This window comes from Macaca mulatta, chromosome 4, assembly GCF_049350105.2.
Source record: "Macaca mulatta isolate MMU2019108-1 chromosome 4, T2T-MMU8v2.0, whole genome shotgun sequence".
Taxonomy (NCBI): Eukaryota; Metazoa; Chordata; class Mammalia; order Primates; family Cercopithecidae; genus Macaca; species Macaca mulatta.
In genome coordinates this window covers 80,616,207-80,642,081 of record NC_133409.1, presented here as the reverse complement: position 1 = coordinate 80,642,081, position 25,875 = coordinate 80,616,207, and the positions used below count along the sequence as shown (strand labels likewise).

General features: G+C 40.1%; 1 protein-coding gene across 1 annotated transcript in view; it reads right to left on the bottom strand.

Moving 5' to 3' along the window:
* The window catches only part of BVES (blood vessel epicardial substance), a 35,643-nt gene extending 14,005 nt beyond the window's left edge, over positions 1-21,638 (bottom strand). Inside the window, 7 exon segments of the mRNA NM_001266212.1 lie at positions 991-1,132; positions 1,996-2,163; positions 9,615-9,723; positions 10,459-10,646; positions 13,806-13,930; positions 18,013-18,249; positions 21,630-21,638. Of these exon segments, the coding sequence (NP_001253141.1) occupies positions 991-1,132; positions 1,996-2,163; positions 9,615-9,723; positions 10,459-10,646; positions 13,806-13,930; positions 18,013-18,238 (958 nt within the window). The 5' untranslated portion in view covers positions 18,239-18,249; positions 21,630-21,638.
* Between the last annotated feature and the right edge of the window lie 4,237 nt (positions 21,639-25,875).

Genomic DNA, 25,875 nt, shown 5'->3' with positions numbered 1-25,875 from the left:
AATATTAAGCATTTAATGCTTAATTTAGTTTTTCTCATTTTACTTACTAATTTTCAACATCTGGGTTGTTTGTGCTACTTAAAATGTTTTGAAACAATCTAAACTATGGAAGAATCCTGGAAAATGTGCCTCTGGGCAGGTGTGTGAATGAGGTAACTCACAAGGGTGTTTAGTGATCTCCTTCATCTTTGGGAATATTCCAGTTCCCAATCACTTTTTAACTCATGGCACTCATACTGAGATAACCAGCCAGCAGCAGAACATCCAGCATTTATTTGTCTACCATTTTTCAAAACATTTCTGGGTCTAGACCTTCACTCTAACTAAAGTCATGAAAGTAACAAAACCAAATAGCAACAAAACCAAACAAAACGAAAGCAACAAAATCAAACCATGTGAACTCTTTCAGAGTATTCTGGTGAGCCACTATTTTTTTTTTTTTTTTTTGAGACAGAATCTCGCTCTGTTGCCCAGGCTGGCGTGCAGTGGCGTGATCTCGGCTCACTGCAGGCTCCACCTCCCGGGTTCACGCCATTCTCCTGCCTCAGCCTCCCTAGTAGCTGGGACTACAGGTGCCCAGACCATGCTCAGCTATTTTTTTTTTTTGTATTTTTAGTAGAGATGGGGTTTCAACGTATTAGTCAGGATGGTCTCGATCTCCTGACCTTGTGATTTGCCCACCTCAGCCTCCCAAAGTGCTGGGATTACAGGCATAAGCCACCAAGCCCAGCTGGTGAGCCACTATTTAAGCAAAGTATATGGCAAAACCAGTGAACAATTTCTGAAACAGAAATAAGAGTTCTAAAGCTGGCTTTTAGCTCATACGCAATATGGGGGAAATGCTAAACAAAATTTGATTGTTTTTATTGTTACCTTTAGGTTGCCAAATAGTTACCTGCAAAGTTACTTTTCTAATCAAAGTTGTCATTTGTCTATGTCCAGAGATATCCATCAGAACTCTGGAGTAGTATCAGTTTTGGGATAACTTACGAAGAGAGGACATGCTGGAGGTACCCCGAAGAAACTGGTGCAAGCCGTCGTCACTGTCACTGGAGCTGGCTATACTGTTCCTCATTTCCAACATGGAGATCTGTGTGCAGAGGCTGAGCTGATGTTCCAGCTTTTTGGCTTTCTACAAAGCAAAGTTTTAAGCTTTCTGAGATTTACGGGAGTTGAATCATATATTCCATTTAAGCAGCATGTACTTTTCTGAGAAATATGCCAGGGCATTAAAAAAGAATACCGGTACATATTAGGTGACCAATAAACATAAGCTATGATTTTTATTATTAGTTATTACTATAAATATATTATAAAAAATCAAATATACTTAGTAGCCTATTTATAATAAGCTAAATCATTAATTGAAATAAGCATCAGCTTAATTTGATAAACAGCCCAGACAAGATGATTTTGAAAGGGCACATATACTCAATTGTCACTAGGTAACAGTACTTATCAGAGAAATGACGTTTTAAAAATTCTCTCTTCTAATCATTTTCTTTCCAAAAAGATACGGGAAAATTAAGATCAAATTGCAAACTGTTGACGATCTGTGCAGCTCTACACCTCTCTTTTCACCTTCTGGCCTGACCTGAAGATATGCAAGACTGGAAGACAGCAGGGTTCAAAGGCCAACTTCCTGATCGCTGGGGTCTGTCAGCCTTTCTCTGTCTGCAAACCTCCAGCTGCCCTGTCCTCCCTAATCTACTCCATCCTCTACCCCCTCTTACTCCTTTACCATCTTCCTTAACATGCTCTTGATGAAGAGGGTGCCTTATCACCATAAACACTAGTCCCTGACAGTTATAGACTCCTTACTAAGTAACAGCAAATCTAATCATTACAAAATACTTTCTCCTCTCAAGATTACAAGTATCCCCAGTGCATTTAACATATGACTAGTTACTAAAAATTCAGGAAAACATATTTCATAAAGTGAAATATACCTCATATACATATTTATTTAACAAAATAAACTCAGAAAACACTTACTTTATCATTTAAGGTGGGATCATTCAATGAGTAGAGCTTATTTGTAATGTCTTTTCCAATAAGATACCTAAAGATTTCATACAAGAAAGGTTCTGATTCCAGAAAGTATGTTAATCTTTCTCTTGACCAGCATAAAAATCTGCAGTTATCGTCTGCAATAATGGTGACCTGCCAAAGAAACAAGCATGCAAAGAATAAAGTACTTCTATGTATATGAATTATGACTATAGTGATTTAGAAGAGAAAAGTAGGAATGATTTAGTGGACATTATCATAGCAATGATTTGTCAAATTAAATTAAGACTTAATGCACACAAGCTTCTATATGTATAAAATTATGTTTTTACAAAAGCAATCTGCAGACTAAATAAAAGCAAATTCTCTGGGTTTCATTGTTGTTTTGTTTTGTGAGGTCTGGTGACAGAAGAATGGCCATTGTATTGTTACCGCTGCCAGAGCATGTATTCAACTGAGGATGCCACTGGACATATGACTTACATGAAATATTTCTTTACACCCTGTACATTACAATGAAGTTCAAAAATACAGCTTCAAGCAGATGAACTGAGGTAAGATTCATGAGGCAAGTTATAGATGGAAGACCTTCTGCCCATCCAACTCTGCAAATATACACTAAAGACTGAGAAAACTTCAAGGGCCCCCGGCTGTTGCTGATGAATATGGTTGGTGAGGGTCCTTCTGTCATAGGTGTTTCTCAAGTGTCACATTTCAAGGTTAGATCCAGGGTAGCCCATTCGAGATATTCACAGACAACCCTGAATTAGCTCAGAACTGGAAATCATACCCCCTTTCCTTCAGTATTGTACATAGGAAAGCAGAAAGGTACTATAACTGCACAACACAGAGCTCAAGCATCCCTCAAATAAATCCCTCTGCCAGAGTGAGGGGCCATGTCCTCACAACTCAGTGTCAGGAAGCCCTTCCTCCCATGTAGTCCTCTTCTATCAGTTAACACTCCTGTAAGCTTCATTATGGCTTAAATCCTATCATTAAATCCAAGCTCATCAGTTGACAAATCTGCCTGTTCTAAGCACTGTGAAGCCAGGGATTGTCTATCTTCATGTCTGTCTGAATGCCTGACTTCCAACATGGAGTGGTACTCAATGCATGACTATTGTATGAAGGACTTAAGCAAATGAACACACGACATGGCAAAACCCTGGCTCTACAAAACATACACAAATTAGCTGGACATGGTGGCATGTGCCTGTAGTCCCAGTTACTTGGGAGGCTGAGGTGGGAGGATCACCTGAGCCCAGGAAGGTCAAGGCTGTAGTGAACCATGATCACACAACTACACTCGATCAAACAGTGGCAGCAGGAGATCCCTGGGTGACAGCACGAGACCTCATCTCAAAAACAAAAACAAAACAAATGAACACAAATACTGTAGAAGGCAAAAACCAATGTCTGTACTAATAAAAGGTTTGTTAAACTGACATCCAGTCGTAGCTGAGCCTCAGAGCAAATGTTTCCAAAGAAGCTCTGTCCCTTTTGTCACAAAAGTAAACACATTTCAGAGGACAAGGGGGTATGTACATCTACCAAGACAGAAAACGAAAAACCCAGCTTGTCTCCTTACTTCAACAAGCTGAAATCTGATCGTTGGCAAATTAAGAATGTCTGGCTACTTTAAAAAGTGGTGTCAAGGTTCCTAGGAAAAAAAGCTTGTGTTTTTTTACTATATCAAAAGTAGAAATTTCCAAAACCAAACGGATTTGTTTTTAAGAAATGCATCAGTGTCTGAGACTTGATGAAACACTAAATTTCATTCATTCTTTCGATATACATTACTATGCATGTACTTTATGCTAGATACTCTTCAAGGTATGAAGTTACAATGGTGAACAAGAAAGACAAGACGCTTGCCCCATGAAGCTTACATTCTAGTGGAGAAGGATGATAATTAATAAAGAAATATGACCATTTCAGGTGGCAGTAAGTGTTCTGACAACTATAGAACAGGGGAAAGTGGTCGAGAATGACTAGGGGGTGACAGTCGCACATAATGCCACTCTCTTTGTATATGTACTTTTAAACTTTAAGGTGCTTTCATATCTATCATGTAAGTGGATCCTCAAAAGTCTGTTTAAAATAAGACAAGTAATATTATTCTCCATTTTTCAGATGCCAAATGCGAAGGACCAAAAACCTCACAAACACATATTAATTAGTGGTAGAGTGGCTCTACAAAACATACAAAAATTAGCCGGGCCTGCTGGCATGTGCCTATAGTCCCAGCTAACTTGGGAGGCTGAGATGGGCAGATCACTTGAGGCCAGGAGCTCGAGATCAGCCTGGGCCAACATGGTGAAATCCCGTCTCTACTAAAAGTACAAAAAATTAGCCAGGCGTGGTGGCAGGCGCCTGTAATCCCAGCTATTCAAGAGGCTGAGGCACAATAATCCCTTGAACCGGGAGGCGGAGCTTGCAGTGAGCCGAGATGGCGCCGCTGCACTCCAGCCTGGGGGACAGAGTGAGACTCCATCTCAAAAAAAAAAAAAAAAATTAGTGGTACTGTGAGCACTTTTGACTTTCAGCCCAAATGTATTTTCCCACCAGGTCAAAATCTGCCCAATATACCCAATACTCATCAATACCATTTCATAGAAAGTATTTCTGCCTAGTGACTACAAGGTTGGCTGTGCAGTCCCCAAGAGCCCCTCATGCAAAGAACGGCTGAACACATGCCACGAAGCCTGTATTCTAGTGGAGGAGGCTGCTAATAAAGAAACAGGATCAAAAACATGGCACGATTTATAGGAAGAGGAGTAGAAGCCAACTGCCCCTGGGGAATTCCCACAAATGGTATGAGGCGGGTGCATAAATGGAAGGCAGCTGAAAAATACTCCTGGCGTAATAACAGAAGAGTGAGCATGGGGTCCTCATGAGGCCCCAGCCAAGCACCCAAGCGCTAAAGACAGTTGGGACTGACGTCCCTTCGTTGGGCAAAGATGTCACCCCGGACTCTGGAAAACAGCGGGAGAAGCAGTTAAAAGATGAGATGCAAATCATCTAGAAGATGAAGAAATTATATTTAGATGATACATAAGGCCGTTAACTTTTTCTTCAGCCATCTGAATTACCTCAAGTTTCCACCGAGGCAATGAAACTTTTACGATGACACTATAATTTCCTTAGCAAATTCACTTTTTATTGATGGTTAAAAAATTACTTTGGCCTGTTTAAGTTATTATTGAATATAAAATAACAGTATTCAAATAATAAGCTGTACTTAGTTCATATGAGTAACTTACAGGCCCACAAAAACATGGATTTAGTTGGAAGCCAGCAGTTAAGTGCTAACTGAGGTCATTTTACTTGATACCTAATGCTTCATTTCTACCAAATAGACAGTTTTATTTAATGATTTCCTGTCACAACAGTCAAGCAAAGTGTATTTTTTATGAGAATATCTTATAAAGCAATACAAGAATTTTAAAAGTTTCCATAAAATAAATTTACTTCTTATTAGGCATTTCAGCAGTGCTATGCTTATGTCCTTGTGAAGAATTTTACTGAAGAAATAAAAGCAAATATGGCAACAGCAGACATAAAAGGACATCTTTCAGGTCGAGAATTAGACTAAGCATTTGCAAACAGGTTTGCCATGATTACCACAAGATATTGGATCAGTTCCTCCCTTTGGATTCCAAACCAATTCTACAGCCTGTCGTAAAGAGAAGACACTGGGCTCCACTGCTGGAAACAAAGGTCTCTGAGGGATCTGCCACCTGTGCTAGAATCAGAAACCGCAGTGTGGCAATAGGACTGGCTGACTGTCCTGAGGAAATCATTTAATACTTTTTGCATGCATCATACTGCATTTCATACACCAAACACTAAAATATCCTAGAAGTGGTCTATTCCACTGATGCTGACTGAGTTCTCCTAAGCACTAAAATAACACAGATTCAAAAGTGGCAGAGGAAATCGCTTCACAGCTCCACCAAAATATTTAGTTAATATTAAGATAATGTTTTCTTTCAATACCATTAAAACTTAGTGTTCATTTCTTTTACAAGAGCATGGACATATACCTGCAAGACATTCCTCTCTCCTTAAAGTCAGTAAAACTTTGATTTTTGGGCTTTGCAACACCAGGACATGCTATTGGCTATAGGAAGGCAGCAGCATGAGATAGAATACAAAAGAAAAGCTTGTAAACAGTAAAGCTCACTTAATATAAAACATCTACATAAAGAAGAAGAAACCAAATAAAACACTACTTTTATCTTTTTTTTTTTTCCGAGATGGAGTCTCACTCTGTCGCCCAGGCTGGAGTGCGGTGGCGTTATCTTGGTCTCCTGGGTTCAAGCGATTCTCCTGCCTCAGTATCTGCCTCCCGGGTTCAAGCGATTCTCCTGCCTCAGCCTCCTGAGTAGCTGGGATTACAGGCACCTGCCACCATGCCCGGCCAATTTTTGTATTTTTAGTAGACATGAGGTTTCACCATGTTGGCCAGGCTGGTCTCAAACACCTGACCTCAGGTGATCCACCCACCCCACCTTGGCCTCCCAAAGTGCCAGGATTACAGGCGTGGGCCGCCACACCCAGCCTACTTTTTTCTTTTGTAATAATAATACTCAAGATTCTATCAATACTTATAAACAGCAACTCTGGGCTATAAGTACCAAAATCACTTTAAGTTCCTAGGGATAACAAACTGTAAGTTCAGAATCTGTTGTCTCAGCTCTATCGCTATGCTTATTGTCATGATAATTACTACATATTTACCTGAGCAACACCTGTTGTGCAATCTCAAGGGACAGTCATTGAGTCCACTTGCGTTCTCTTTCCTCCTTTTCATCCTATTGTACAATTCATGAGCACCCTGACCACAGAACGAATTTAAAGAAAGAGAAATTCAAAGGAAGTAGCTCCTCATCTAACACGTTTAACTGGTCAGAGTTAGGGAAGGATGAGCTTGGCAGCTAAAAAGTGTGAGGGTGAAGAAGTCTGATCGCTGATGATTTCAAGCGTCCTCTGCCATCGGCACAGGTAGTGAGAAGTTGGCTCTGGGAGAATGTGACATTTTTCATTTGGGAACTTGCATGGGTAAGTGGCAATATACATACTCCTACACAGATGTGTAACAGCTATTTATTACTCTCGAGGATCTGCCAACAGGAACATTTTGTAAACAATCAAAGTACAGTCTCTCTCAAGGGCTTACTCTGATGGCTCCAGCTATACAGGACACAGGCTTGATGATGCTAGTTTTAATCTACTGGCCAATCAGGAAATGCCACACGAGACTCTATGCAGAGAAAAGCTGACTGGCATTAGGAAAAGCTGAATACATTTTCTTCACCAAGCTATGGTACTATAAAATTTTGGTCATGGTTTTGGAATCTTTATTATAATTACTGGGAACAACTCTCAACTACCAAAATCCAATTCCTAGTCCCCAAGAAGAAAGAGAACTGTAGCTAGTGGTAGGAATTCCTTTTTGTTGACTTAATTATAAACATAATCTGAAGTCCAGTGGAAAAGATAGTATAATAGTATTTCTGGCCTCTTGGGGACCACTTTGATTTTGGAAACAAAGCAGGTTCAATTCCCACCCCATCCTCAAATCCCAGTCTCTTCAGGATTATATGAGATAGTTATCACACAAAACGACCTGCTACTATATACAGAGTTATCACACAAAACAACCTCCTACTATACACAGGCAAAAGAAATACAGGCAATAAATGTTGGACTTTGGAAGAAGAAAGTATAAAAAGGTCACAGGAAAGGAGAGAAAAAAGATGTGGTCCTGCACCAGTCTGTAGATGGTGGTGATTAAAGATAAAATAAGAACATAAATCTCACAGCAAAGCTGACCCTCACAACAAGGTGAGAGTGTAGAGAGGACGAGGACACAGCATTAGCTGTCTCCTTCTGTATTGTAAGCCCAGCCAGCTTGGGAAGAACGTTTCATAACAGTGAATCTATATGCAACCTTTTAGTAAATGCACATAACGAACAAGCTCCATGATTACTCAGGCCAGTTATTCAGGAAGGGCGGGAGCAGGGCAGGGCTGAAACCATCGTAAATGATATAAACTAAACTGTATGTCTGTAAATGTTCTTTTATCTCCACTTTTGTTGCATCCCAAATTGTAGAGCATCTCAAAATGAGATTCTAAAATAAGACTGTCATCAAGAAACACTAACATTTCATCCTCCCTCAGGTAGTAATAGCCTCTTTATTTCCATTTCTTACCTAAATAGATTTACCTTCTTGCCCATAAACAATTCCATTCTCAAGATATTTCCTTACTGCTGTTAATCCAGAGGCTGAGACTAAAGAAAACCCTCACCCATTTATTTTCTTGGTTAATTTCCTTCCAATAACAAGGTGAATGAATATAATAGGAGGGCTGGACACTTACAGAAAGAATCAGAACAAAGTGCCATGTAATGGAGCAATTTGTGTTTTTTTGTTTGTTTGTTTGTTTTTGAGACAGAGTCTCGCTCTGTTGCCTAGGCTGGAGTGCAGTGGCGCGATCTTGGCTCACTGCAGCTCTGCCTCCCGGGTTCACGCCATTCTCCTGCCCCAGCCTCCGGAGTAGCTGGGATTGCAGGCGCCTGCTAGCATGCCTGGCTAATTTTTTGTATTTTTAGTAGAGATGGAGTTTCGCCATGTTAGCCAGGATGGTCTCGATCTCCTGACCTCGTGATCCGCCCGCCTCGGCCTCCCAAAGGGCTAGGATTACAGGCGTGAGCCACCGTGCCCAGCCAGAGTAATTTGTTTTAACACAAAAGGAATCACACTAAGTAGTCCACGTTCAAATTACTGCCATCATGAAGAACTTCATTCTTTACCCTTAAACATATTCATTAAGTACAAAAGAGTTTAGTGATTAGATTTCTTTCATAAGAATTAACAAAATAAATTCCCTAAGGCGAAGCCAGTTTTCTGGTTTTCCCCAATAAATGTCAATTACATAGTTTAAGAACACTGACTATCTACAACTCACATTTTCCTTTTTGCTAATAAAGCATAAGATGTTTTCTATAGAAAAACTTCTAAAAATTCAAATAAGAAAAAAAAGTTTAAAAAAGCAATCAAACACAGTCTATAAATAACATTATGACAAAATTAGAATATATCTTTTTAGAACATTTTCTGTACATATAATATATACAGTATTTTTTAGGCCAGATGTGGTGGCTCACGCCTGTAATCCCAGCACTTTGGGAAGCTGAGGCGGGCAGATCACGAGGTCAGGAGAGTGAGACCATCCTAGCTAACACAGTGAAACCCCCTCTCTACTAAAAATACAAAAAATTAGCCAGGCATGGTGGTGGGTGCCTGTACTTTCAGCTACTCAGGAGGCTGAGGCAGGACGATGGCATGAACCCGGGAGGCGGAGCTTGCAGTTAGCTGAGATTGCACCACTGCACTCCAGCCTGGGCAACAGTGCGAGACTCCGTCTCAAAAAAAAAAAAAAAAAAAAAAAAAGAGTGACAATACTATACACGCCCTATGGTAAACTTATTTCTTTTCCCCAATAACTCATAGCTGTGTTTCTATTAATATCCTCTGGATTCTGAATGAGATGCAAACTAGCTTCAATCTCCTTAAAAATCATGTGAAAACGTACCTGGAATTTTTCACCTTTGTGCATCTGAGTTGATCTAAATTCAGGAGAATCTATAAAGGCACAGGGGTAAATGTTATGCAGAAAATGTCCTCGATAGGAGACCTTCATTCTGATAACAGAAATTAATGTTAATAAAAGCAATATTTCACAAATACCATCATGATCCTTAAAACTGCTATAATCTTATGCGATTTTATTTTGTAGTACAGTTTTTAAAATTCCACAGATGATGGACAGAACTAAAAGCACTTCTTGAGGCACAAGTATTTCAAAAAATAACATTGGAAAAAGAAAAAAACAGTGTCCAATATTGAGTTAGATGTATGCCATCTAGTGGTAACTATTGCTCGTCTAATGGAAGTGACCATATAATCTGTTACTCTAGCTGGGACACTTCTGAGAGGGAAAGAGGTGTCATTAATAACAGTCCAGCACAACAGAGACTGACTCTCTCCCCGAAAGGCTGATATTCCTAGAAGTTGCATTTTTGTGATATTCAAGACAAATTAACTCTGAAGCATGCATAGGCTTTTTGAATTTCAATGTCTAATTTAAATCCACTTCAATTTTGACTCATTCATTTTTAATAAAAGGTCAAAAATGGTTAAAATACTTGCAATTGAAAATCCTGACATCAAGATTCAGAGCAGTACATTCAACCTGGCTTTAACATGTTGCTCTGCAGCGTCGTAAAGTGTAGTTGTAGCATAAAATTCCACCAACAACAAATTCTGTGACTGCTTCCTCCATTCATTGGCGACATTTCCTTCCATTCATTTCCTTCCCAGAGGCCATGAAAAGATTAAAGGTAAACTAGGAATTGTGATTTCCACAGAACACTTACTTTCCCTTTAAGAGAATGCTCAGACGGTCATCAACTGAGGTTTTATCCTCTGCAGCATAAGTCTGGCCCTTTTTCAAGGTTTGGATCATGCAAAACTGTCCAGTTAGTCTTCTGAACAAATCTGGAGGCACACGGAGTGGTTCAAACAACCGCCGGTAGATGCCACTGAGTTCCTTTTCAATCTTCACCTGAAATGCAGCAATGACTAGATGCTGTACCAAAGCAGCAGCAACCCCAAAACACTGACCTCTGTGGTCCAAATATGGTTTTGAGAATAAACAAATCTTTGATATATACCATCACCCTTCTGTATTGAGGCCAACAGAATCTTACACAGCAAGTGAAATGGTGATAGTTTATACTTTAGATCCTAAAAGGGTACGGTTAGGTCATGTGAGGTGGTTCATGCCTGTAGTTCTGGCACTTTGGGAGGCTGAGGTGGGAGGATCACTTGAGTCCAAGAGTTTGAGAGCAGCCTGTTTAGGTTTTGCAACTGTTTAGGTTTTGAATGTTGTCACAACATTCACCTTCCTAACCTTAGCACCTTCTATAAATAACAGAAAACCTTTTCTGTGAAACCTTTTGTTTCACATACACAAAAAATTTACTAACTTTTAAATATGGCAGCAAGAAAATAAACACACAAAATAGGAATCAATGAGGAAACAAATTTACAAAAGTAACACATACATTAAGCATTTTATCTCCATGTAATTACTTAATGCACCAATATAGAAAAACAAAAATGTACAGCTGCAATCACTGCTTCACATTTATGTACTCTCAAGCAAAGCGAAGGATAAATAAAAGGGTGTAAGAGTCTTAGTGTAGAAGTTTCATCCCAAGCTAAAATGAACTCTGTAAAATGGAGAACCCACTGGCAAATAAGGCTGGCTACTGGAGGAAGAGAAAAACAAAACGGCTTAATCATTGTTGTTGTCAGATTCTCCAAAGCCCAGGTCATGCCCCATCTTTGGGCCCAGCATTAGTCTCTGGAAGTCACACTAATTAGGTGGATGGAAAACCATACTGCACTGTATCTCTGGCAGGCACGATATGAAGCCTATAGACTCGGATCATGACAGCTGCTTCAACCTGATGTCACTGTAGCATTTGCAATGCTCCTACTTGTCCTGCTGTTTCATTGTGAGGAAAATCCAGCATTTATATTTTTCAAAAAAGTAGATTTATAGTATGAGAAGAAACAAAAGCACAGATACTAAGTGATTTACCTATTTGGTGCTATGATCACATTAGCAACTTCTGAATCTTAAATTTTGGGGTTCCAGCAAGTTCTGACATTCAGAAAATGCAATCATTATCCACCTCTTCCACTCCAAACCTCTAGTAATGAGCATTTAATATGATTTATTCATAATCTGCTCATCCCGTAACTCTCAGATCAAGCCCTTTTTATGTATTTATTTTTTGGAGACGGAGTCTCATTCTGTTGCCTGTGCTGGAGTGCAGTGGTGTGATCATAGCTCACCGCAGTCTCAAACTCCTGGGATCCAGTGATCTTCCCGAGAAGCTGGGACAACAGTGTGTGCTACTGCATCCACCTGATTTTTAAATTTTTTGGTAGAAACAGGGTCTTGTTATGTTGCATAGGCTGGTCTCGAACTCCTGGGCTCAAGTGATCTTCCAACCTAGGCCTCCCAAAGTGCTGGAATTACAGGCATGAGCCACGGCGCCCAGCCGCATGAAGCCCTCTTATTAATCATTTTCCTCTTTTTTTTTTTTTAGACAAGAGTGTCGCTCTGTCACCCAGGCTGGAGTGTGGTGGCACAATCTCGGCTCACTGCAACCTCAGCCTCCTGGGTTCAAGTGATTCTTGTGCCTCAGCCTCTGAGTAGCTGGGACTCCAGGCGTGCACCACCATGCCGGCTAATTTTTGTATTTTTCAGTAGAGACACGGTTTTGTTATGTTGGCCAGGCTGGTCTTGAACTCCTGACCTCAGGTGATCCACCCACCTACGCTTCCCAAAGTGTTGGGATTACAGGCATGAGCCACTTCACTTGGCCTAATTCTTTTCCTCTTTGAAAGCATTTACTCATTAAAGGTTTTTTTGAGCACCTACTGTGTGCCAATCATGTTCGACAAGAAAAGTGGATATAACAGTAAGTGTGTTAGATTACTGTTCCCAATTATTCACTGCTCCCAACCTCTGTAAGAGGACTGTACATCCCCTTACTCCACCCCATGCCCCATATTATCAAACTTGGCCATGTCACTCGTTTTTGCCAATGAAATGTGAACAGAAACAATGTATGTCCCTTCTGAGCAAAAGTTTTAAGAGACATTGGGTGTTTCTCTTTTGCTCTCTAGTACTTTTCCCTCTGCCATGACAATGCATGGTCCAAAGAGAACCTGCTGCTTCAGCACAGACCCTGAAATGAATGAGATGCATAGAACAGAATCACAGCTGACACATAGCTGCCAGAGTCAAGATACAAGGTGGGTGAGAAAAAAAGCCCATTTGCTGTTACATATCATTGAGATTTATTACATAGTATAACCTAGAGAAAACTGAGTAATACAGCAAAACAACACAGACTGAGTCACTGTGTCTGGACGAGGTTACAATCTAGTTGAATGCCTATTATATATCATCTGTATCATTCAAATTAGAATCTTCTATGAATCGTCTTGTTTTCTGATAGTTTTCTACATGCAAATCTGGCCCCAAACATAAGATTAAGGCAAGCATTATATCTTTTACTTTACTGAATGTTTGCTATGCTTAGGAAAGTCGGTAAATACATATGGGATGATTTCTAGGACCCTGCTGTTTTCCTACTCTATTTTTATTCTTGGTATGATCAAGGAATACAACAAGATAAATCAGAGTTGAAAAGAAAAAATTAAAGACTGGTGTTTTGGTAGCAACCCACCAAATTTGGTGACTTCCTTAAATGAATATTTTGGGCATTAGAAAAATATATAGTTATTACACTAAAAACTAGTATGAACTATTTGTAAATCATTAGAATGTTTACAGAAGTTGCCTATTAGTAAGTAACTTTGTAACTGGGCAGTGATATTTCCAGGTAACATGTGAATATCAATACAAAAAACTCAAGTAATATGACTTAAAAAGGAGAATATTATTCATGTTCTCGCATATGCTATTGATTTTTAAAGTTTTAAAAACTCATTTGTAGAACAAATTTCATGGTACTAAAATGTTTCACTTTCAGGCATATGTAAACAGAAAGCCTAAACTTCAGAGAAATGATATTAAAGTGACTAAACATGCTAGATGCTTACTTTTAAGTCTGAACAAAGTACCTTTCAAAGTTTTAGCTTTAAAATCACTTCCTTATTAATTAATTTTAGTAATTACCGGTCTCTTCTTGTATAAAAGATACGACAGATGCAAAATGTTGACACCCAAGAACACAGAGTTCCAGATCATTATATCCAAGGCACATCGGTAGAGAGTGGCCCAGACAATATAAAGGGTGCATCCTGTTGAAGAGCAAAGTTAACCTGTTAGATAATCTAGAAGAGCCTAAGCAGGGAGCTTAATAAATTTGATATCCTCTATATATACAGTAGTCCTCCCTTTCCTGAAGGTGATACTTTCTAAGACCCCCAGTGGATGCCTGAAACCATGGGCAGTACACAACTCTATAAACACTATGTTTTATCGATCTGATACCCAAGACAGCTAATAAGCGACTACTGGGTGGGTAACACTGATAGTGTGGATAAGTTGGACTAAGGGATGATTCACATCCCAGGCAGGATAGAGCACAACACTGCAAGATTTCATTGCACTATTCAGAATGTCTTGCATTTAAAACTTATGAATTGTTTATTCTTGGTATTTTCCATTTAATATTATTGGACTGTTGTTGACCACAGAAAGTGAATCCCCCACTGGATGTGGGGGCTACTGTAAATCAAACACATTTCAGAACTACCTAAGCCAAGTATCACATTGTTTCATTTTGTCTTTTGTCCAGTGACCAAAAAAACCCCAAATATATGCTTTGTTGAATAAAAGCTGTATTAAAAATATACAGGAAATACAAAGTATAAAAAATATTTTTAAAGAGGAAAAATCCATAATTCTACTACTTTAAAAAGGCCATTAAATATCAAATAATTTAATTCTGCCTTACAGAATTAGTTTTCATACAGTTTTACCTGACGGCAAACCTAGCACAGATACAATTTTAAAATCTCCTTTTTAACTTATTCTAGTGATTTTCCCATTTCATTAAACTCTTTGCAAGCATAGTTTTAAATGACTGCAACTGATTAAACCATAATTTATTTAACCTTCCCCCTACTGCTGGAAAGACAAGATTTTGAGGGTATAATTTTTGACAAGTGGAAAAAAAATTTTATACATACAAATTTTTCTGTATTTGTGATTGTTTACTTAGTCTGGATTACCTGAAGGTGAATCTAGGGAATGAACTTGATAGTTTTTTACAATATTGAAGAATTGTTTTCCAAAACGTTTTTACAAATTTGCAATCCTACTAGCCAGAAATACCAATATCAAGTTGTCAGTATAGTCATGTGTCGTTCAATGACAGGGATATATTCTGAGAAATATTTCATTAGATGATTTTGTTGCTGTGTGAACATCATAGAGTATACGTACATAAACCCAGATGGCACAGTCTACTACACTATAGGGTGTAAACCAATACAGTACAGCTTGTTATTGTACTGAATATTGAATACTGCAGGCAACTATAGCACAATGGTAAGTATTTGTATATCTAAATATATCTAAACATGGAAAAGGTGAACATGTGGTACTATACTATGGGACCACTTTCGTTATACGATGCATGACTGTATTATAAAATGTGAAAACTCCTAACTTGATAGTGAGGAATTATGTATACTTTATTTTGCATTTCCATGATTACTGGTGAGCCTGCATATTTTACCAAAATGTTTTAGCCATCTGAATTTTCCCCTGGTGATTATCCATGTAACTCTGAGAATCTTCCTGTGTTTTCTTATTGATTCTCTTACCTTATATAAAATATTCCCAGTTTCTTTTGATCAATTTTATGGTAGGAGAGTTAATACAGTGTATACATTTAAAATAAAACTATCATTAAGATATAAATCATTGACTCACCCATACTCACAAAAGCTAACCTCCCACTTTAAAAGTTACTCACTTGCAATTTTTTATTTCCTAAGAATGATTTGAGGCACCTAAATAAAGCCCCAAATGTAAAAATTTAAATATTCTTTAAGTAATATTTCATAGCAAATAGTGAAGCAATTTAAAATACTTTAATTTAAAGGAGACAAGGTATACAATGGGAGGATAGAGAAAAACTGGAGGACCTGAATTATAGTCCTGGTTTGGCTGTTTTTTCTCCATCTTAATTTTGGATGGGTCATTTTATTTTTCTAGGTTTCACTTTTTTTAATTTTTTTTTTTTTTTTTGAGACAGGGTCTTGCTCTGTCACCCAGGCTGGAGTGCAGTAGCCTCGACATCCCAGGCTCAAGCCATCCTCCCATGCAGCCTCCCAAATAGCTGGGACCACAGATGTGTGCCACCATGCCCAGCTACTTTTTAAATTTTTTGTAGACATAGGGTCTCACTACATTGCCCAGGCTGGTTTTGAACTCCTGGCTTCAAGAGATACTCTCACTTCAGCCTCCAAAAGTGCTGGGACTACAGGCGTTAGCCACTATGCCTAGCCTAGGTTTCTCTTTCTGCATTTACAGAATAAAGTGTTAGATTTGATAATATCTTTGGTTCACTCCACCTCCGAAACTCTGTCTTAAAATTCATAATTGATGTTTGCTTTTTTATAGGGTATAGTTTTTTTTTTTTCCATTCATCTCCCTGTTCCTACTGCTGCAGTCCTCACCTTACTCACAGGTCACACAGCCACTGAGGTCCCACAAGCTTCTACTAACCTTCCAGCCTCTTTTTCCTTGTCATTTATCACTTTTTTTTTTTTTTTGAGGCGGAGTCTAGTTCTGTCACCAGGTTGGACAGAGTAATCTGTCACCAGTTTACTTATACATATTAAAATCCATAGCAAGTACATTTAAAAAATATACATTTTACACATACTTATATAAAACCATTTCCTATGTTACCTGTCTTCGGTCTCTGGTCCTTAAAAAAAACTCTTATTAACTGCACAAATTTGGTCCTTGCCAAACCCTATGTAGTTTTACAGAATATATGAATTATTCTGCTTCAGGAAAATTCCAAGTGGCACAATCTTGGCCCACTGCAACCTCTGTCTCCTGAGTTCAAGTGATTCTTTTGCCTCAGCCTCTCAAGTAGCTGGGATTACAAGCTCCTGCCACCATGTCCAGCTAGTTTTTGTACTTTCAGTAGAGATAAGGTTTCACCATGTTGGCCAAGCTGGTCTCGAACTCCCAACCTCAGGTAATCCACCCACCTTGGCCTCCCACAGTGCTGGGATTACAGGCATGAGCCACTGTGTCCAGCCGATTTATCATATATTTTTAAGCACAATGCACTACTCTATGTTCATCCCAATATGCTCAATTTCCTTCTCTTCTGTGCTCTTCGCTCGGATACTGCACACATTCACTCAGAGAAATCCTGCTCATCTTCCAAAATCCAGGTCCCATGTCACCTCCTCAGTGGGATCCTGCTCTGCCCTCCTACTAAGCCTATCACCTTCTCCGTGTACCCCTGGATAATGGGTGCACACCTGCATCCCAGCATCTGATACGCCATACTGGGATTGCCCATCTGTTTCTCTACTGGCCCCCACAAGAGTGTCTTTCTCAAGGATGAAGACGGCCTTCCTCAATCTTTGTCTGACACATCACAGGTGCTAAAAAAATGCACCTGAATAAATGGGCCATTAGGGAAGTAATCACATAGAGAGTAATTTGTCAAGAATCACTGGCTAAAGTAACAGATTCAATTGTTTTAATATTCTGATGTGAATCAATTTAACTTGCTTCATTAGGGTTACTGGGGCCAAAAAAAATTTGTTTTAGTTGAACTACTGTTATCTGGGTAATTGTTTTTGTTCCCAGTGATTCTTTACTGCCCACAGCAAATATCTTTTCAAGTAATAATAGTTAAAACTACACAGTATTTACTATGTGCAGGCAATATTCCAAGTTAAATACATATATGACACACATTTAATTCATAACAACTTTGGGAGGTGGTATTATTTTTACCCTTATCTGATACATGAGGAAACTGAGGCAGTAGAAAGATCAAATCACTTGCCCAAGTTACAGTTAACAAGATGTAGAACCAGGATTTGAATCACACAATTTGGCTCTAAAGTCCACACTCTTACACATGAATGAATTTTCTGGTATCTGGAAAACCTAAACAACACATGAAAGAACATATAAACAAAGTAAGTAAGGGAGAGATACGGCATGTGAAGGCCTATGCCCTAAGCTAATTGATATACTGCTAATTCATTAACGAAGACTTACATTTTTTGGCTTGCTATGGGCCTGACAAAGAATACTCTGAAGATCTCAATGCAAAGCCCATCTTATGTCAAGTTACAGAAAAGTTACATAAAATATTAGTTAGGTATCTTACCTAGAGTTAACATCCCCCTAAGAAATATCATATGAAGGTGAAGAGTAGTTGGAATAACCAACCCAACTGCAAAACAAATATTTGCTACATGAAAAACCAGATGATGTATCTCTCTCCAATTTTCACAAGCGGTCTCATTGGAAGGCACAGGTATGATGCTTTCTAACTCAGGTGTAAAACCTATGGCAGTTGATTCTCTCAATGGGCTGGACTCTGTATAATTCATTTTGAAAATTCCTGTAAAAACAAGTAAACAAAAGTAAAATCATAAAAATGGCAATTGTATCTTTTTACCTCCATAGGTATTATACCAAAATTATTTCTGTGAATTAAATAGACTTCTCTAGTGCTTATGAATTAGACAGACCCAGATTCAAATCCCAACTCTGTCACATATTAAATGTACTCAGTTCCTTACCTGTTAAAGGATGATAATAATACCTCATATGCCTTATGATTAAATGAAATGATACATACTTATCATTATACTTAGCATAGCACACAACTATTCCCTCATAGGCACATATATACATATACAGACTTGTAGGGAAGGGAGGATTGAGGGAATTAGTCTTTAAGACAATCACCAATGCTCATAAACCATGGTAATTACAAAGTTATTTAGTCTAGTCTTCCACCAAATTCCCACTGGTGACTGAATCCAAACACAGGAAAAATAACTAGAAAACTAATTATCTGAATACTTAAAAAAATATGAATACCCTCACATCTATTTGAAGGCTTAGGATATTCAGAAGGCTCGATTTGTATACCGCCATTAAATCACTGTACCATACACAATACATTATCATATATGCAAATAATATACAGCCATATAAACATTTATATATACACAGAGAGATACAACATGAAACTTTTATTGTCTAATTTAAATCTCTACTTTATTTCCCATAATAATTCTAGTTGGTAGCATATCACAAATTAAAAAGTAGTAAACTTCCAGTTTACTTATACATATTAAAGTCTATAGCAAGTACATTTAAAAAATATACATTTTACACATGCTTATATAAAACCATTTCCTATGGTACCTGTCTTCGGTCTCTGGTCCTTAAAAGAAACTCTATTATTAATTGCACAAATCTGGTCCTTGCCAAATACTATGTAGGTTTACAGAATATATGAATTATTCTGCTTCAGGAAAATTCCAAATGGGGACCCTAAATACATCTAAATTTAGAAATACGTATTTCTTTCAAAATAAGGTCATGCAATTAATCTTACTTTTCTGCTTGTTCTCAACATACTAAAGTAAAGGTTTTAGGTAGTAGAATAATTAATTGGTACAAAATGGGTATTTTGAAAGGATGTTAACAGACAGATGTGAAAGAATTCCACAGCTTAAAGCTGATAAAAAACAAACACACCAATTTACAAACTGTGAATGAAATGATCAAGTCAACTGAAGATCTTTTTACATAATATTGAAATAGCTCGTAAATAATAATAGTTGACTTAGATATTGATTTGCTACAAAAACGGAAGAAACAAAAATTCACCTATTTTCCAAATGTCTGAAATCAGCAAATATATAAGCCTATCAGGATAGCGGGGAGATCATTATTTTAGTAAGTCCATTTATACAAAGTTTGCTTTTCAAGGCCAAACGAAAATGAATCTCATAACTTCTGCAGGAGAGAGAATGATATGACATGTCCTCTATCACTCATAACCTAACATCACCTACCCTAGCATTACATAGCTTAATAATAACTACCATTTCGACAGCACTGTAGAATGTACCTACACTCTCATTGTCCTGTTTGTCCTCTATGAGGCAGGGACAATATTTATCTATCTATGTACTCCCAAGGCCTAGCCTCTGTAGAGAAGGCCACTGAGGCAGGGAAGAAAGCCACTCTGAAGGAACCTCAACCTGACAAATACTTTTAGAAATCACTGTTCAGTCTCCCCACATCTCAGTAATAAAGCCAGGAGAGTGCCTAGCCTTCCTGAGGTTGAGTCAGGTTCTATACCACAAGCCACCAGGGAGCCACATAAGCCAGGGAAAGCCATTTCTGCTCCTCTGGTCTGTTTCTTCCTTGGAATAGGGAAAATTTGAATAGCCTATGGTTCTAACACATATTTACATAATCAGTCAATCAATACATATTCCCCTCGAGTTCACCCAATTTCACCTATGTTGCCTATTAATCTACTATAATTCAATATGAGGCTTTTATAAGTTCTTAAAGTGACATTAAAAGTACCAATTTCTGGTCCAAGAAAAATGACAGGAAAACTACAATTATGACCCAGGAACCAAAAAATATTAGCAATTTTTAGAAGGCAGGGTCATCCTAAGCATGTTTTGATGCACCACACCTTATTAAAGAGATATGTATATACAGAGATACATGCAAAGGCATACAGATGTATCTATATATCTATATAATTGTCTATTGTGAAATGTCAGTTACCTATTGTTGAAAATATTGATCAGATCAGTTTACTTTGATTACCACTTAATCGTTTAGTGGATTACACTGAACAATTCTTATACAGAGAATAGGTGGAAAGAGAAAGGTTAGACTGCTAAATTGGTAAACTTTTCTGATTAATTTTGACTAAATCAAGAGAAATTATCTTTCCCTCACCAGATCACCAAAGTTGAAGTCCTTAAGTTACCCATACTTGTAAAGTTCCGTTGATCGGTTTTCAAATAGGTGATTGTAGGGCTAAATAGCTAAATGCTGAAACTAACATTAAACCTTTACCAAACTAAAAAACGGAAAAAGGTAACTGCAACGAGCAAGTCTTGCTAGTAGAGTTAATTCATTCTTTAATTCTAACTGAATCTTCACACATCTTCCGAATGGCAAATGGCATTACATTGCTAAGTCTTTTCGCACTTATTCATGCTTCAAAGCAGGCAGTTTCTGGGACTTGTCTGGCCAACAACCCGTTCCCAAAGGCTCGGGGAAGGAGGCTGCGGGTGGGTGGCGTGGACCTCGGGTCACCAGCCATCGGCGCTCTCCCGGGGTCCTCTGACCTCGCTCCTTAAAGGAGGGTCCGCCGCAACGGTCCTCCTCGGCCAGGCGGTCTCGGGACGCGGGGGTGAGGAGTGAGCGCCGTGGCCCACTCTACTCTCGGAGCGGGGACAGAGTGGGCGACACTGCGCGCCCGGCTGCACGCAGGCTCTGCGCGGCACGCGGTGGCCCTACAGAGGGCGACGAGGAACCCCGGGGATCCGGCGGGGAGAGCATAAGTGGAGCTCACCAAGGGGCATGCCCGCCGCAGAGCGCGGGAGCCAGCGCTCGGTGGGGACGAAGACCCGGGGACGCTGGGGCTGCCTGACCCGAGCGGCGGCCGCTGACCCTTGAGGGTCTCTGTGGCCGCAGGGCCCAGACCCGGGGAGAAGGGCGGCCTCCAAGGGCCGGGAGCCCCTCGAGGGCGCGGCCAGCGAGGAGGGACAGAGGGCGGCGCCCCCGGCTGCCCGGGCGCGGAGAACAAGCAACAGCCCCCTGGGCAGACAAAGTTGGTTTCCGAGGGGCTGAGATCCAACTTTCGCTTCCCGATTTAGCCAGGGGAGCGCGAGGCCGCACACAGCCCGGTGCGGGGGGACAGTAGGCTGCAGCTGCGCCTCCCATCCTTACCTGGCTGGTCCCTGGCGGGGAGCCTGGGCAGCGCCGACCAAAGTTCGGAGCAGCAGCTTCGGGGCGCGGGACGCGGGGAACGCGGGCTCAGCTGCTCGACGGGAGCCCGACGCGCGCTCCTCGGCGGGTCGGCGAGTCCGGAAGCGCCGCTGCCCGGGCCGGGTCCCCAAGCCCGCAGCCGCTTTGACTAAAATAGGCATCGCGACGGCGGCGGCGGCGGCGGGCGGCGGCGGCCAGGGCCGGGGCCGTACCGCGCACGCGCACGCGCCCGCCGCCCCGCGCCCCCCGGCGGGCGGAGCCCCGCGCCGCTGCCAGGACTGCCCGCCCAGCTTGGGACTCCGCGGCGGGTCTGCACACCCGAGGACTCGGTTTGAAACGCCCGCTTATTTATTTTTTTGTTCCCTCGCTAGAAGATTCTATCCTTGTTTGGGCATGAGTGGGGGGCGGCAGTTTGGTGGGACCGGCGGCATTTGTCTTTCCTCCCCACGGGGATAATTCGAGAAGTGCGGTCCGGTTAGGGAGAGAAATCAGGAGAGAAAATGAGAAAGGGAATCCTCGTTTCCCTTCAAAGCTGGACGACCCACTCGCATATCTCCTTTTTGGGAGATTCGCGTGTAACTCAGCACAAACAGAGAATACCCCGGAGTGCGCGCGAGTTCCCGTCCGAGTCTGGAGGGGGAGGCTGAACGTCTGGTCCAGACGGGTGCAGGACGCGGGGGCCAGGCCTCCTGCTGCGGAAGAAGAGGGGGAAGAGGCCGCGCGGGAGGGACTTCTGACACGTGCCACTGTTTTTGTTTTCAAAGAAGGGTACTTAATCGAAACTAGCAATCCCAGGCGGTACAGGGCCCTCCATTGTAGGCAAAGCACCACCTGAATGTAGATTTGGGGCCATACATTGGAAAATAAGACATGAGAGTATGCTCCAATCCACCTTTACTGTTTACTGGACAGCTATTTTGGGTAAGAAAAACAGGGAAAGTTAATGAAGAATTGGCATTGGTGCGGGGGTGTCTTGTAGGACAATAGAGGAAGGTTAGATGGGTACCTAGTTTCCACCAAAAGTGTACCATTATGGGTTAAAATTGGCACCAGTTATTAGAGTATGAGGTCGTTCATGCATGTGAAATGTGATCTCACTATAAAAAAAGACCACCACCGATTGTGTGAAGGCACATTATAAAGAGTACCTGGAGGTGCGTACTGGGCAAGTGCAGCCTGGTATGAAAGAGAGTGGGCCTTGATGTCACACAAGCTGGGTTTGAATCCTCCCTCTCCTACCAGTTTACTGTGTGACCTTGGAGAAGTTACCTAGCCCTTCTGTGCCTCAGTTTCCTTTTAGGAACATGGGGATAATGATGATGATGATAGTGATAATTATACCTGCACTTCATAGTATTGTTTTGAGGACTAAATGGTGTAATTATATATAAAGGTCTTAAAATGGTGTTTGGGACGTAAGTTCTATGTATATATATGGTATTTATAAAACTCCTTTTCTAGTATGTCTGAACTTGTAACCATAAAAGATTACTTTTTGAGATTACTTCTTTAGAGTCTGTTTCTTTACATGCTCTGTCAACCTTTTTTTTTTTTTTGGAGACAGAGTTTCACTCTTGTTGCCCAAGTTGGAGTGCAATGGCGCGATCTGGGCTCACTGCAAACTCCGCCCCCCGGGTTCAAGCGATTCTCCTGCCTCAGCCTCCGGAGTAGCTGGGATTACAGGCGCGCGCACACCCCTGCCAGCTGTTTTGATAGCTACCACTAAATACATTTTAAGGTATGGGTATAATACTATGTGCATGTAAAAACTTAACTACACAGATGTTCACTGGAGGGTGAGTTGTAATAATGAATATTGGAAATAGCCTACATTCTTACCACAGGGGACTAAGTAAATTATAGAACATCCAGACAATCTTGTTTATGAAAGAGCATGGGCCTTGATGTCACACAAGCTGGGTTTGAATCCTCCCTCTCCTACCAGTTTAAGCAGCCATTAAAAATAAAAAACATAGAAACAGACTCTATGTTTAAGCAACCATTAAAAATAATTTCTAGAAAGATATTATAGACATCATAATAATGTCTACTAATTATATAAAGCAAACTGTGCCCCAAAACCCCAGCCCACTGCCTGTTTTTACATCCATTTTTACATTTTTTATGGTTGAAAAAAATCAGAAAAATATTTCATGATATGTGAACATTATATAAAATTCGAATTCAGTGTCCATAAAGTTTTATTGGCACCTGGTCACGTTCATTTTTATGGCTGCTTTCATGCTGCCAACGCAGCTTTGATTAGTTACAACAGAAACCTTACAGCCGGCAAAGCCTAAACTGTTTACTGTCTGGCTCTACAGAAGAAGCTTACTGGCCCCTCACATAGAGTATACTTTGTGTCAGGCAGTGTTATAAGTGACTCAGATATATTGTCACCGATTACACACCCACTGCTTACCTTCAGGATAGGACACCTGTAAGGCATGTAGATCATATAAAGACAGCACGTTTTTATGAAAAGAGCACTGAATTATCGTAAGATTTGAGTTCTAGCCTTTGACAGAGTCTGTGTTTTCTTTGAGTCTGTGTTCTATAGAAAGTGAAGATTGGAAAACTAATCCCCTCACTATAACCCATCTAGGGTTAAAACCATTATTTATAATGAGTATCTTACTGTATTTGAATTTCTTATCTCAGATGTATGAATAGTAGCTTTATAAAATTCAAAGCAAGAATTCTAGACACAGAAACCAGGATATGGGAATGCGTTAAGCTCCCTGGTCTCCTCCTGCTGGCCACAGAAAGGTCAGATGGAAAGCTTCCGAGTGCTATTTGAAAGTTAATATGAAGCAAGGAGCTAATTTGCACATAGATGTAGAATGAAAGGGTAAGAAGCATAAATAACGAAATACAGGGCAGTCTGTCTCCTCTGTAAAAACTCTGGCTAGTGTTAGATTGACATCGTGATTTTTACCTTTATTTCTCCATAGGCATCCTAGTCTACTTTTACCAGTTGGATAAAACCTTAATGAGACTTCAAGGTTCAGATACAATAAGTTTTGTGAAAATAAAACAAGATCTGAGGGAGTCACTTGTTTTAAAAGTACTCATATATTGGGAGGCCGAAGAGGGCAGATCACCTGAGGTCAGGAGTTCTAGCCAACATAGTGAAACCCCATTTCTACCAAAAACTACAAAAATTAGCCTGGCATGGTGGTGCATGCCGGTAATCCAGCTACTCTGGAGGCTGAGGGTCAGGAATCGCTTGAACCCGGGAGGCAGAGGTTGCAATCAGCCGAGATCACACTGCTGCACTCCATCCTGGGCAACAGAGTGAGACTCTGTCTCAAATAAAAAACAAAAAACAAGTACTCACATAAGTATCATTATCTTCCTTATCTATAAATCTGCCCATGGTATACATCAGTGTAGATGTTATTTCAACTGTTATTACTAATTGCATGGAGACTATAGCTACTTCTGATAGTCTCATAGCAGACAGTTCTGGTCATGACTGGTTTCTGAACCTACATTCCTCTCATTAATTGTTGCATTAACCTTTTCAGTGACCAGTTTGAAAACCAACCTCACTGATTGTTTTTACATTTCTTTTGATTTTTAAAAAATTAATGGACTTTTTAAAAGAGCAGTTTAAGTTTACAGATGACTGAGCAGATAGCTTCCCCCATTATTAACACCTTGCATTAGTGTGGTATGTGTGTCACAAAGGGAGAACTCAAATTGATCCACCATTATTAGCAAAGGTCTGTAGTTTCCTTTATGGTTCACTCTTCATGCTGTAGATTCTGCAGGTTTTGCCAAATGTATAATGTCATGTATCTACCATTACAGTATCATACAGAACAATCTCAATCTACTGTGCTCCAGTTCTTCATCCCTCTGTCTATCCTCCTCCCACACCTCTGGCAACCACTGATCTTTTTACTGTCTTCATAGTTTTGCCTTTTCCAAAATATCCTATTGTTGGCGTTATATGATATATTGCCTTTTCAGATTGGCTTCTTTCACTAAGCAGTATGCATTTAAGTTTCCTCCATGCCTTTTTTTTTTTAATGTGATATATCTATATATTGTGAAATGATTAGCACAATCAAATTAGTTGACACATCCATCACCTCAGTTACCATTTTTATGTGTGTAGTGAGAATATGTAAGATCTACTCTCTTAGCAAATTCAGTTATGAAATATAATATGGCTAACTAGAGTCACTACTCCATACAT